Source organism: Alligator mississippiensis, chromosome 2 (genome assembly GCF_030867095.1).
Source record: "Alligator mississippiensis isolate rAllMis1 chromosome 2, rAllMis1, whole genome shotgun sequence".
NCBI lineage: Eukaryota > Metazoa > Chordata > Crocodylia > Alligatoridae > Alligator > Alligator mississippiensis.
In genome coordinates this window covers 156,119,027-156,132,491 of record NC_081825.1, presented here as the reverse complement: position 1 = coordinate 156,132,491, position 13,465 = coordinate 156,119,027, and the positions used below count along the sequence as shown (strand labels likewise).

Here is a 13,465-nt window from a genome sequence, read left to right as displayed (position 1 = left end):
GTATTTTAATGTTGCCTACAGTTCATTGTATTTCTTCAAAATATATTTCTTCAAAATATATTTCAAAATATATTAAAATACCTTTTTGAATAATTATCTACAATGTATGATACCAATATTTTCCCAGATATTAAAGTTTTCTAGTACATTATTAGGATTAAATTCAATATTATTATGAATAGATGCTAAAGATGATAGATATAAGGCTAATTTCTTCTATGTGTAATCCCAAACTTTCACTGTTCTCATAAGGGGGTGATTATATATTGAATTTGGCATGGAAGATTTTTGTTGGACAGTATGTTTGCTTTATCTTTCCACAGTATTTACTGTGAATTGGTGGTATCCAATTCTTCACTTTTCTAAGTTGATTGGCTTGATAGTACTATTTAATCTCTGGAAGCAACTCTTATGTATATTACGTAGTTACCCATTTATATTTATAGTCATAAGTGGATTAACACATGGGCCAGTGGGGCTAGGGCCCATGGGCCTCTGCCAATCAGAGGCTCCTGGATACCAGGGTTCTCCCTCTCCCCCAGGGCCTGGGTTTCCATAAAAAGGAAGGTTTCCCCTTGCAGGTGGGCAGCAGTCTAGCTTGCAAGAGGTCCTGCTTGGGGCATGGCCTAGAACACAGTTGGGCAGTGCCTCTGCAGGTAAGTCTAATGGGGGGGCATGGGTATGTGGGCAGCAGATCGAGGCTCACATGGTGAGGGAGGGAGTGAGGCAGGGTCTGGGCTGTGGCATTGTGAGGTGTAGGCTGCGGGGCCGTGCAAGCACAGCTGTGGCTTGGTGCTGACCCACGGTGAGCACTGGGCTGGCAGCCACTGCTGTGTGACCATGGTGCCAGGCTGCAGGCGTGCTTGGCCATGCTGGAGAAGGAGCTGAAGAAGGTGGCACTGTAGGGCTGCTTCTGTACCCCGCTGCTGTGCCCCCATGCCCTGGACCCTGCTTTCCACTGCTCCCACATGCCACCTGCTGGGGAAGCCTCAGGGCTGGGGCCACGGTGCAGCATGGAGGAGAAGTGTCTTTAGAGGGATCAGCTGGGGGGCGGGGAGGGGGCACAGGAGCAAAGGGAGAAGGCAAGTCCTGCGAGGGGAAAGTCTATGTCTGTGCCTGTGTTTGTGTTGTGTTGTGTGTTTATGGCAAGGCAGGCAGAGTAAGTTTGAGTCTATGTGTCCATGTGCACAGAGTGAGAGAGAGTAGAGAGTGAGAGTGTGTGTGTGTGTGTGTGTGTGTGTGTGTTCATGTCAGGGAGAGAGAGAGAGTGTGTGTGTGAGTTCATGGCAGGGAGAATGTGTTGGTGTTTTTTTTCTGAGTATGTGTGTTCATGGCAGGAAGAGAGTGTTTCTGTCCATGTGCAGAGAGTGAGTGAGAGTGGAGTAAGTGTGTGTGTGTGTGTGTGTGCGCGCACGCGTGCATCTGTCTCTGCCTGTGTGTGCATCTATGTGTGTCTGTGTGTGTGTTCATGGCAGGGAGACTGTGTTTGTGTTTTTGATTGTGTGTGTACGTTCCAGCCCTGGTTGGGGAGGGATGGCAGGGAGCAGGGGAAAGAGGCAGGCATGTGCCTGGCAGTGTCCACCCAGCCTCCTCTGCCAGCAGCAGGAGGGGAAGGGGCCTCTCCCCCTGCTGCAACCTAGTTCCCACAGGGGGAGGGGGCCTCCAGTTTTGTGTTTGCCTAGGGCCCCAATAAACCTTAATTCACCTTAAAATTATAGCTATCTTGAATCTTTTCTTTTCTTTCTTTCTTTATTTTTTTTTGGTATATCTGGTCCTACACCAAAGCCTAGGATTTCTGGCATGTCATAGTTGATTTTAAATCCTGGCACTGTGCCATATTTTATTATTTCCTATTGTAGTTCACACAGTATATTAATAGGTTTTATAATGATTAACATAACATTGTCTACAAATAATGCTAATTTATGTTCCTCTTGTCCTATATTTATTTTCTTTATATTTGGATTCTTTCTGACAGATTGGGCAAATGGCTGCATTACCACAGCAAAAAAGGAGGGACAATAATGGACATCCTTCATGTGTACCTTTTAAAAGGGTAATTTTTTCTGATAAGTGTCCATTTAATCTTACAACTGCATGTGGAATAATGTATAGTGCTCACATCCAGCTTTGAAATTTTGGTCCTAGTTCAAAAGCATCAAAAGTTTTTATTTTTAAATTGCCAATTGATGTAATCAAATGCTTTTTAGACATCTAATGATAGAAATAGAAATGATAGGTAGAAATAGGTGGGTGTTTATTAATTGATCTTATTAGACCTAATACTCTGTTTAGATTTTCAGTCAACTGCCTGTTCATTATGAACCCTGTTTGGTCTCTATTAATATATTTAGGATTTATTCTTTAAATCTATTCACTAAAACTGGTGAAAACATTTTTGTGTCATGGGTCAATAAAATATAGATCCATAGTAGATAGATCCTAATTTGGTTTTTGGGATTACTACAATATGTGTTTCACTCCAGATATCAAGAGTCTTTTTCTCCTTCAGTGGGTGCATCTACCCACACAATTAATAAGAAGCAATAAACTCTGGAGTTGATTGTTCTGGCTTTTATTGCTTCCTGGGTGCCATGTTTACATGAGCGCCTGGGAGCACAGCACATTGAGCTAGGTCAGAGCAACCCCAGCCAGAGGGGGCCCCAGGGGTCAGGCTGCTATCCCAGGGATGGCCCCCCAGGTTCAATGTGTTGCAGAAGGGCTGGCTAGAACATGAGGGTGCTTCAGCATGGGGTTAGCTGACAGGCAGCTCCTGCACTGAAGCACCCTTGCACCCCAACCAGCCCCTCCAGCATCTACATATGTGCTGTTGAGGAGTAAAAAACTCCGCCTCAGGATAGTACTTGTATTTATAAATACTGTCCTGCTGCACAGTTAATTAGTTTACTCCAGCCTAATTGCCCGGCACATGTATATGTTGACATGTTTACTGTGGTGCTAATTAGTCTATTCTGCAGTAAACGTCTCTTGTAGATGTGTCCAGTATTCCATTAAAAAGCTCTGATAATGGGCATGCTAATTCTGCTCTAAAACTTTGTAAAACTCTTGAGGGAACCCTGGACCTGGAGATTTACTATTTTTTGAGAGACTTAATTACCTCTAATATCTCTTCAGGTTTAATGTCTTCTTCTAAAACCTCTTGGTTCTCATGTTCTCATCCAGGTGTTATAATCTCCTCCCAACATAATATGTCCCTTAAAATTTTGTTAAAGTTTGAGATAGCTTTTTAAAGAAAGACATCCTGTCCTGATTAGGTACATAGATGCGCTCTAAAATGATGGTATTTTCAATAGTAATCATCTTACTAGAAGTGCTCTTCTTTTAATAGTATAATTGCTTTTGTAGGGCATTGTATTTTTAAACAAAAGAACAAAAAAACCCTATCAATTTTGTAATATTTAAAAAATAAAACTAAAGAGAAAGTGTTGCCATTGACTAAGGCAATCTCATTAAGAGTAGTAGGCTGAGGTATGCTGGAGGTGGGGGAATTTTCATAGGGCACATCTACTTGTGCTATTAGCATACAGGAATAAACTCCAGTGCATATCATGTTGGAGATTATTGCTCTCTGGTGCTGTGTTTACATGTGCGCCTGAGACTGCAGGTCACTGAGCCAGGTTGGAACAGCCCCGGCTGGTAGAGGACTCAGGGGCCAGCCTGCCACGCTGGGGCTGCTCCAACCTGGCTCAACATGCTGCACAGGGGCTGACTGGGGCATGAGGGTGCTCCAGTGTAGGGCTAGCTGGTAGGCAACTCTTGCACTGAAGCACTTTCTTAGTCTAGCCAGCCATATCAGCATCTACACATCACAGGATAGTACTTGTAAATTCAAGTACCCACAAGTATTTACAAGTACTATCCTGCTGCAGAATTAATTCATTTCCAGTGGCCTAGATGAAAGATGTTTACTGCAGAGCTAATTAGTCTACTCTGCAATAAATGTCTCATGTAGACGTGTCCACAAACGATTAGCGTTGGCTTAACTCCTATAGAAATTAATAGGAGTTTTACCTTTGACTGAAATAGGAGCAAAGTTGGGCCAGTGATGATTACTTTTTAAGGTTCTTCCCATATTTTTATAACTCCTTTCATCCAAAAGCTTTCCTCACCATTTTGCAAACTAAGTACACCCGCCTGCATGTCTCAGGTGTCAAGGTAGAAAATGCACTGAATGACAAAACCATATACTAAGATGCCTCTGCAGAATACACTGGAATGCAATCTCTTTACTACACCATTCCCACCCAGACTACTATATCAAATGCATGGAACAGAGAAACGGCTGCCACAAAAAAAAAAAAAAAAGCTACACACTGCAAACATCAGAAACGTTTTCCACCTTTCGTGGGTCTGTGGCTAGTTTAAGGTCCAATATCTTATGGCTGTACTGAACAGGCAGTAGCTAATACTGGTTACTCACCATCTCTCTAAAGTACTTTAACGTCTAAAGGTGAAAAAGATAAACAATTGGGCAGATTGATTGGCCATAATCTGATCATGCAGCAGATATAGAAGCCATATGATCTCTCTTCCCACCCCACTCTCCTCCATTCTTCTATGTGAATGTGCTAAGATTATTTGCTGTGCGTCCAATACTCCTTTCCACAAAGAATTTATAGCATGAGGTGGGGCCTTTCCAGTTAGCTGAGAGTAATTCAGCAGAGAGATTTTATTAAATTGGCAGAATGGTACAGTGCCTCAAGTTAGTGTAAAATTATTAAATTCAATGGAGTTGCACAACATAAAATTGATGTCACTCAGTGGTGAATCAGGTCCTGTCCACTTATATCTACATGTAAGACAGAGAACACTATACTACAAAAACCACAGACTGTTTGAAAATCATGTAAAATTACTAAGCGACTATAGTGTAGTTACTTGTCACATAGGGTGCTTATACATGTGCTTGGTGGTGGAGGTTGGGGTGAGGGCCATTTTATTTAGAGCGGTTCCTGGAGAGCTGCTCTAATTAAAATGCTACAGTGCTGCAGCACTGCAGTGTATTAAGCCCCTGCACATTTAAAAATGGCCATGGGGGCTTAAACACGTTGCTGTGGTGATGCTAGAACATTCTAATAAGAACATGAAACAGACGTTTAATTAATTGAGTCTGCTTGGACGTGTTCTCATTAGAATGCATCACAGCACATGTATAGGCACCCCTAACTTACAAAACAATCCACTCAAAGGAAGGTAAGGGCAGCAAGAATCCTGTAGCACATAAACAAGTAGGTTTTCTCCACTGGTAGAGAAATGCATATTTAATCACAATCACATCCTAACTCTGGCCCAGCATGGATGTTATTCATTTAATCAGCCACCTCAAAATACGAAGCTGACAACATTAAAGACAACAAACTTCTGGAAAAAGAAACATATAAGCACACATTAATGGCACATAATGAACAGCTGTAAATATAAGCCCATAGGCAGTCAAAACTTCCATAAATGAATAAACCTATACACTTTCCCATTATGTAAAATTTCACACTCAAGAAATAACAATTTTAAGCATTTATACAACAAAGAGTTCAGTTGATGATAAATACTTTATGTGACACACTGCACTTAATGGTATCACTTAAAAGCTATAGGTGTTGTCAGGGATGGGGGAGAGAGGGGGCAACATTTTAATTAGCATGGTTACTTGAGAGCTGCTCTAATTAAAACACATCATTGTCATGTGTATTAAGTGTCCCACATTTCAAAATGGCTGTGGGGGTACTTTAACTAAAACTCGTTGAATGAGCTTTAATTAAAGCACCCCTTCTGCCAGTTTGAAATGTGGAACACTTAATACATGTGACAGTGAGGCACACTGGAGCATTCTAATTGGACTGCTCCAGCAAACTCGATTAATTGAGTCTGTTCTGATACATTCTAATTAGAATGCATTGGAGCATGTCTATAGGCATCCTTAGACTCCAAACTCAAGGTAATAAAGTAATATATGATCCCTTGCACTACAAACATGGAGACAATTCCTGGGTCAGAGTTAGTCTTTGTTTAAAAAAAAAAAAAAAAAGGACATTTGTTTAGATTTGGTAAGTGTAATGATTGGCTTTGTTCTTCTTATCTTAGGTTAAAATCTGTGGTGTCCTTGTGGATACTCAATGCCTATTAGTGTTCCATTAGAGTGTGAACGGACTCATGTGATTTGCTTCCTACAGAAAAGTTGGAACCTTTTCAAACCTAGCAAGTCCTCATGGCATCCATGTGAGACCAGGTCCATCAGCATGGAAGTCTGTACTTTTGTGCTGGTACTCGCTCTTAATGGGTTTTTCCAAGCTTCCTGACATCATAGCCTCTCCCTATTAAGGTGCTGTCTCAAAGGTTCTGTGTGGAAAAACTTACAAAGCCTGTCTCTTAAGTGATGCAAGTTCTTTTGCAGGGGAGAACTTCACTAAAGAAAACTACCGAGGTAACTTAAATAGCTTGGTTTAGAATATGCCCAGGAGATCTAGACACTAGTGGAAAGTACTATGCGATTTGATTTCTTCCCAAACAGTGCCAATAAAATTGTACCCTGTCCCTGGCATGTCCTGGGAAAGATGCTCCCAAGTATATCCTGGCTGCTTGCATGCTACAAACACAAATTGGCCAGTGATGCCACTTTCAGACATCCCTCTATGGCTGCTATAGAGATCTCAATCTGTAGGTATGCTTAAGAAGCAGCCTCTGGCACATTTCTGGGTTTTGACTGTTTGAGTACTGGAACATGTTGTAGAACCAGTTTCCTTTGGAGGTTTCCTTTCCAAGCCTTAATACTGAAAAAATTAGTTTATGAACTATGACAAGATCACAGACAAAATCAATTTTGATGTGAAGACTGAGTACACATGTTCACCTGATACTCAACTTCCATTTCTGTGACCATTTCTTATGAAGGACTATTTTACTGAAATGTCTAAAAAATCCTGCTTAGATTATAAAACACAAAGATCTGTTGTCCACTATGTGAATAACTAGGTGGATGTTCTGAATTTGGGGTTTGATTCCCATATTTGGGGACTAGGGAGATTTATCTGGGATCAAGAGAGAGAATGGATTTGTGAAAGAAAAGCATGTTTTATTTTTAGAGTAGTCAACTTTGTGCATTTTTAAGTAATTAAAGCAACCCACCTTAATATAACATAGGACAATATTTTGCCCTGTACATAGTAGGAGTTCTGGTACAGGAATGTGAATTTATAATACTGATTGCTTTAGAAAGAAGAATGAGAAACTATGCCATATATGTTCTAATGTATTCCAAAAAAAGTAAAATTAACATTTTCTTTAGTCAAGACTGAAGGGAAAATGACAGAGACTTTAGATTTGAACACTTTATGATTAAGACCATGATATCAGTAACTCTTTCCTTTATTTATATGCAGAGGGATATCCATTTTCTCCAGGAGATACTATGCATATTCTCCCAGTTGATTGACAGGATCTTACTATAACATGGTAGTGTGAAAAAAAGGAACCAGTGCTTTCATATATTGGACATGGAAATGGCATATTGACTATATTGTGTCACTGTATGTAATGTGTCACGAAGGTTGGCTGAATGGAAGTATGCTATAAACAACTCATATTTACATCAGACTCATTTGTATTTTCAGTGGAGTTGCCACAACTTAAACACTTGCTGATTCAGGGTGGGCTTCCTACCACTTTAGAAAAAAAAGGAAGGAAGAAGTTATAAAAATCCAGAGAAAGGATTTTTTCTTAACGAGCGGATCTACATGAGATGTTTACTACACAGTAGACTAACTAGCTGTGCAGAAATGTCTTGCCTCTATATGTGTGACCCTATTAACTGGAGCAAACTAATTTACTCTGCAACAGAATAGTACTTGTAAATAGTACTATCCTGCTGTGGAGTAAAAAACTTTGCAGCAGTTCACATGTAGATACTACCTGTTGGCTAGCCCTCACACTGCAGCACCCTCCTGCCCTGGCCAGCCCCTCTGCAGCACGTTGAGCCATGCAGAGCAGTCCCAGGCTGGCAGGCTAACCGTGCAGACCCACTGCCAGCTGGAGCTGCTCGAACCCTGACTCAACATGCTGTGCTCCCAGACGTATGTGAAGATGCATGCCTGGGAGCAATCATCTCCAGAGTAATAAGCTCTGAAGTTTATTGTAGCACATTAATATGCATGTGTAGACACCCTCAACATGTCCTATTATTCATACTCAACAGAGCACTCCTAGAATTACTTAGCATTTATGGGGGGGGGTTGGCCTTCATAGATGCCTTTTTGTGCATGTAAATGATTGTAACAGGATACATGTGCATAACAAGGGGAATGGCATAGTTATGACTGAATATTAATAGATGTCATACATTCAGCTTTATCTTATAGATAAATAAGTACTTAAATCTCTGATTCTAGAAAGCATTTATATGAATAACTTAACATGTGATGATCCCACTGAGGATAATGCAGTTGTATCACTCATATGCCGAAATTTTCACAGGACCAGGGTCTCAGTTTGCCCACTGCTTTTTTATCATTTGCCTCTTGGCTGTATTTAATAGCAAAATAATAAGGGCCAGGTTTTAAAAGTTTTTTAGGAACATAACTCCCGCTGAAATGAACAAGTGAAGTACCTAATATTTTGAAAATTTGAATCCTAAGTCATTTTCACTAAATCTGTTTCTCCCCTTTAAAGGCCTTTATCAAACTTTACGTTTTAAAGTTGTCAGGAATTGGATTTTTTAAATTATAGTGTAGCAATAAACCGTGATTTTACGCAACATGTTTAAAAACTAAATAATGCAACTCAGATATATTAAATCAATGCTAGCTGAGTGAATGATTGGTATAGTTAATAAAAGTAGATTGTACTGAAAATCCAATAGACACAATTAGGACACCCAAATTAATTCTAAATTACAATATAATTTATGAAACTACAGTAAATATTAAGGGGATTAATAACTATTAGGGAATTAGCTTATTACATTAATGAAAGTATAAAGCCCAAGGGCAAAAATAAAAGATTGAAAATGCAATTGTACTATAACAAAGAGTTGAAGATTTTGGTCCTACAAAATATATGTATCAACAAGGTATGTCATAGACATAGACCAAGACATTTTCTTGAGCCTAAGACTGAGTCATGCTAACACAGAACGACTGTGAACATTTTCTGCCAGCCACTTTATTAATGTACTGGATAAAGGCCTAAAGCTGGGATTAATGCACAAACAAAACTCCCATCGATTCCCAGGGCATTGTTCATGAGAAATGATGCGAAGAATAGGTAGTAGTACTTATCATCTTACTTAATTCTTTCTTTAAAGGTTGTTTGCTTTTTTTCTTTCTTTTCTTTTTTCCCTGTAGTGCATTTTATGTATTGAATGAAAACATCATATGTGAGCTGTTTCAGAAGCTTTATTCTAGGAAAAAAGTCTCTAAGAGATCTGGGTTTGGCCAGTAGAGAGTTTCTCCAGTGGAGGAACTATGAAAAATAGCACAGGCTACCTTTTGAGGAGCCCCTCATTAGTTCAGATATATGGAAGAAGGCTGAAGTGCAGTAGGTAAGGCTGTAGGTGGTATTCTGAGAGTAGAACTTCAGAATGAAGAGCTGAGGAGATTCTGGGTAACCTGAAGAGGCTATCATAACTCAGATGGTTACCCAGGGCTGTCTAAGTTATGGTGAGCACCAATGTCAATCTTGCTGCAGCCCAGAATCAGGCAGGCTAAGATTGCTTAAATTGTGCTGGATTCTGTACATTCTCAGGATGAGATTCTATGCTATGCACCAGGGTTAAGATATTCACAAATACATGCCTAGAATGGGAAATTGCACACAGTTTGAAATGTTCATGTTATTTAGGACTTAGGTAGGAGGGAAAACGAGTTTAGAAAACAATTTTATTAGACAAATTATTTAGACAAATTATACACAGAAAGCTCTGCCACTTGTAACTGAGGCCTCCAAAAAGTGTTTTGTGTATCTGTATAATAGGCAACACATCAAAATAGGCCTATTTTAAATATTGTACATGTTTAACAGTTTGTTTATAGCTAAAATCACTGCAACATCTGGTTTGTCCCTACATAGCTTGTTGTAAATAAATTTATTTTTTTGTAATCAGAGTTGTGTATGAGTTCATGGATGGTACAAGGGGAAACAAGTTGTGCATGCTTTTAGACACTTGCTACCCTGGAAACAAAATGGCCTTTTGCATGATAAGAAATTGTTCTGCCTTACACAGTAGACAATATTTGAAGATTTAGTACAAAAACAGTGACAGTACAAGATGCTCCCCCAGAACAGAATTAGCATCAAAATAGAATAGATCTGAAGAATATACCTTTTAATTTATCCTAAAGCAAATCACATAGGCTGATTTATATATCAATTCTAGCCACAGAATGAGTTAGGTTAAAATAAGTGTATGGTGCATTTAAAAACAACAACAACAAAAAAACCAAATAAACAAAACAAAACAAAAAACCCACACAGGATAAATTGCTTGCTTTCTACTTAACCACATTTTTAGTTTTAAGGATTACAAACTGAAAGCTCATTCTACATTTCTAACAAGTAAGAGTGTTACTTTTAAAAGCCTGTGCTAAAGCAGGCACTGTTTTTTCTCTCACTGCTGTTCTTCTCATTGCTCTATACAGTTGGCACTAATGTAAAAATACATAGCTCTTCTAATATAACTGAATATAATAAGGGTTAAAACAAGTGCCTCTTTCTTTGTTTTTTTTCTTAGAATAATATATGACTGTAATTAAGGCCACATCAATATTTCTCAAGGGCTTTTTTCCCCACTAACACCATTACTATATCGATTAACTGTACGGATTTGGAAGAGAATTTATTAGCCTTCAATGATCTATATTTAAACAGCTCTAGAGCTATATTATAGTTGTTCATGGATGTGTTTTACCTAAAAGATTTCCATTTGTCTAATTAATTAAAAGTAAAATTATTAAGGCTAACCTTATACACTACGAGTAGCCAATGCAAAACCTAATCAAATGAGTTACATCTAGGTACAAACATTAAATTGCCCTGGATGTTCTAATAAAAAAGTATAAAATATGCTCTGTTGGCAAACAACGCAAGTCAGAATAACATTAAAGCAACCTGTCTTTTCTAAATGAAAAGACCCCCTGCACTGTACATCTTTCCTGTATACAACACGTTTTTACTAAAGCTTTATTAAATGAATTGCAATAGCAACGGCTGCCATTTTATAGATATATATACATGTATATATATATATATACATACCTATGTATATATGTATATATATATATGCATGAGATACTAATTTATTTAACACAACATAGGCTTCTGCCATATGATACAGTTTACTGTACATAAGAAAAACTTTTAACACTGTACAATCACATAAAGATCATATGCACTGTTGCAGTGCAAAAGTAGATTTAACTGTAGTCTTTTACTGGCATAGTAATGGCTTTTTGTAGTCCTACAAAATTGCATTCTCATATTATGTGGCCTGAATGGTATTTTTATTCTTTTTCTCTTTTTTCCCCCCTTTTTATCTTTTTCTTTTTTTGTTTTTTTGTTTTTGTTTTTACACTGCAGGGTTTGCCTTTGGTCCACAGTTAAAAGGACGCACACAGCAGCGGAGCACTGAATGGATGCAGCAGAACAAATGCAAAGGTTGAAATTATTGCAATTATATAAAAAAATAAAACAGTGTGGTTGGGGAGAACATAAAGGCTGTTCCGTGCAGTAACCCTATGTCTTTTATGCATTATTCACTGCACATTTCCTATACTTAAAGTATATGGAAAATATGCTACTAGAAAACTTGTGTGATGATTTTAAAAGGAACTGGTGACTAAAGACTTAAAGAGAGGAGGGAGGGAGAGAGGGAGAGAGAGAAAGGAGGAGACAGAGACAGATAAAGCAGGAAGAGAAGGAAAAATAGTAAGTTGTTACTAATAATCCTGATTTTTAAAAAAAGTTACATCCATGTTAGTCCCACAATATTACAGCTGCTCCTTGCAAAGGGAGTCCTAGAAAGAAACAGTGACAAAACTTGGTTTGATGCTCAGATGGAGGTGCCTCGATCTGGATCACTGCCAATATTGAGCCCCAGAGTAGGAGTTGGTTGGTATGGGATAGATGACATTGTTTTGATGGGACTTCTGAAAAACCCCCCATTAGGTGCCCTATGCCTAAAAGGGCCAGTTCGGTGCTCAGGTACGTTGCCAAATGAGAAACCAGAAGCGGCTTTAGCAGACAGAGTACGGCTAAGAGTCTGGATCTGTTCTGGTATGAAGGTTGTCGTGGTGATGTGAGTGTTTCTGAAGTCACTGATTTGCTCCAGTGCTTGGCGTGTGGGCAAAGTGTCAATGTCCAGTGGGGTCAAATCAATTGATGAGGTGGAAAACTGTTTATGGGGGCTGTCATCATCTGTGCAGAGGCTGTTCACACGTCTGTGAAGGTGTTCCAGGTCAATTTCCTTGTCATCCTGGAGAAGAAGAAAAAATATGTACCACTCATCGTTGCCACTTTTTGTTGGATTGATGCTTCATTGTGGAATCAGATCTCTTCAGAAAACATGACATATTATTAACTAAAGCTTCATGTTAGTTAGATAACAGCTGAGTTCAGGTATAAATATCAATGGTAAATGATTCTCCCTGATGAAAGCTGAATGGATTGGAAGGAACACAGGTGCACTTTACCATTATAATACCTCTATCTTCAAACCCAGCATCTGAAGTGCAAACCTGTAGGTGCTACAAATACGTACTTATCATGAAAGTGCAGGTTTGGAGGCAGGTTGTGTGTCATTTAGACTAATGACAGCTTGGTGAAAATGATCTTTATATAATGAAGATGAAGTGTCACCTTAGATGGCTGGGGTGATGCCAGCTGTTCTTAAATTTCATAATGATCACTAAATTTGAGCTTCAAAATGGGAGCCTTTGAAGAACAAGATTATCCCCTTCATCAACAGGGGATAACTCTGGCAGGGCTAATGGACTAACATCTTACAGGACTGAGTTTTCTCTGTATTAGTCAAAATAGAACAAAAGCTGAACTTCCATCCAGAATACTTGTGGTTCATGTACATTATATCAGAATGGAATACATAAAGTGAGATTGAGCTGTAATGCCTACAGTGGGTTTGATTCTCTTTTTGCTTATAGTGGAACAACTCCACCGGCTTTGGTAGAAATATACTGGTGTGGGTGAAGGGAGAATGAGGCCTATTGTATTTATGCTGATGTGTGATCACTCCATCCTACCCTTGTTCTTCCTTCTTAAATTTCTCCCCTTATGGAATTTGAAAGATGTGTATCATAGTTGAGAATTTAAAAGCATAGAGGTCAAAAAATACATAGCCATGGGTCACACTGTAATTGTAAATCATCTATGTTGCACACACATATTAACACTGAACTAAAAACCTTAACTCAAAGCTGTGTTAAGCATAAAATATGTGAGG

The 13,465-nt window shown here is 38.9% G+C and overlaps 1 protein-coding gene across 4 annotated transcripts in view; it reads right to left on the bottom strand.

Moving 5' to 3' along the window:
• The window catches only part of GRID2 (glutamate ionotropic receptor delta type subunit 2), a 1,388,363-nt gene that overhangs the window by 10,520 nt on the left and 1,364,378 nt on the right, over positions 1-13,465 (bottom strand). For 3 of the 4 annotated variants that reach the window (XM_019488089.2, XM_019488090.2, XM_014599963.3), the window contains one exon: positions 9,877-12,481. The exons of the other annotated variant lie outside the window; for it this stretch is intronic. In XM_019488089.2, coding sequence (XP_019343634.1) covers positions 12,059-12,481 — 423 coding nt within the window. In that variant the 3' untranslated portion in view covers positions 9,877-12,058. Of the gene's footprint in view, positions 1-9,876; positions 12,482-13,465 lie in introns of those variants that run through there. 4 annotated transcript variants of the gene reach the window in all.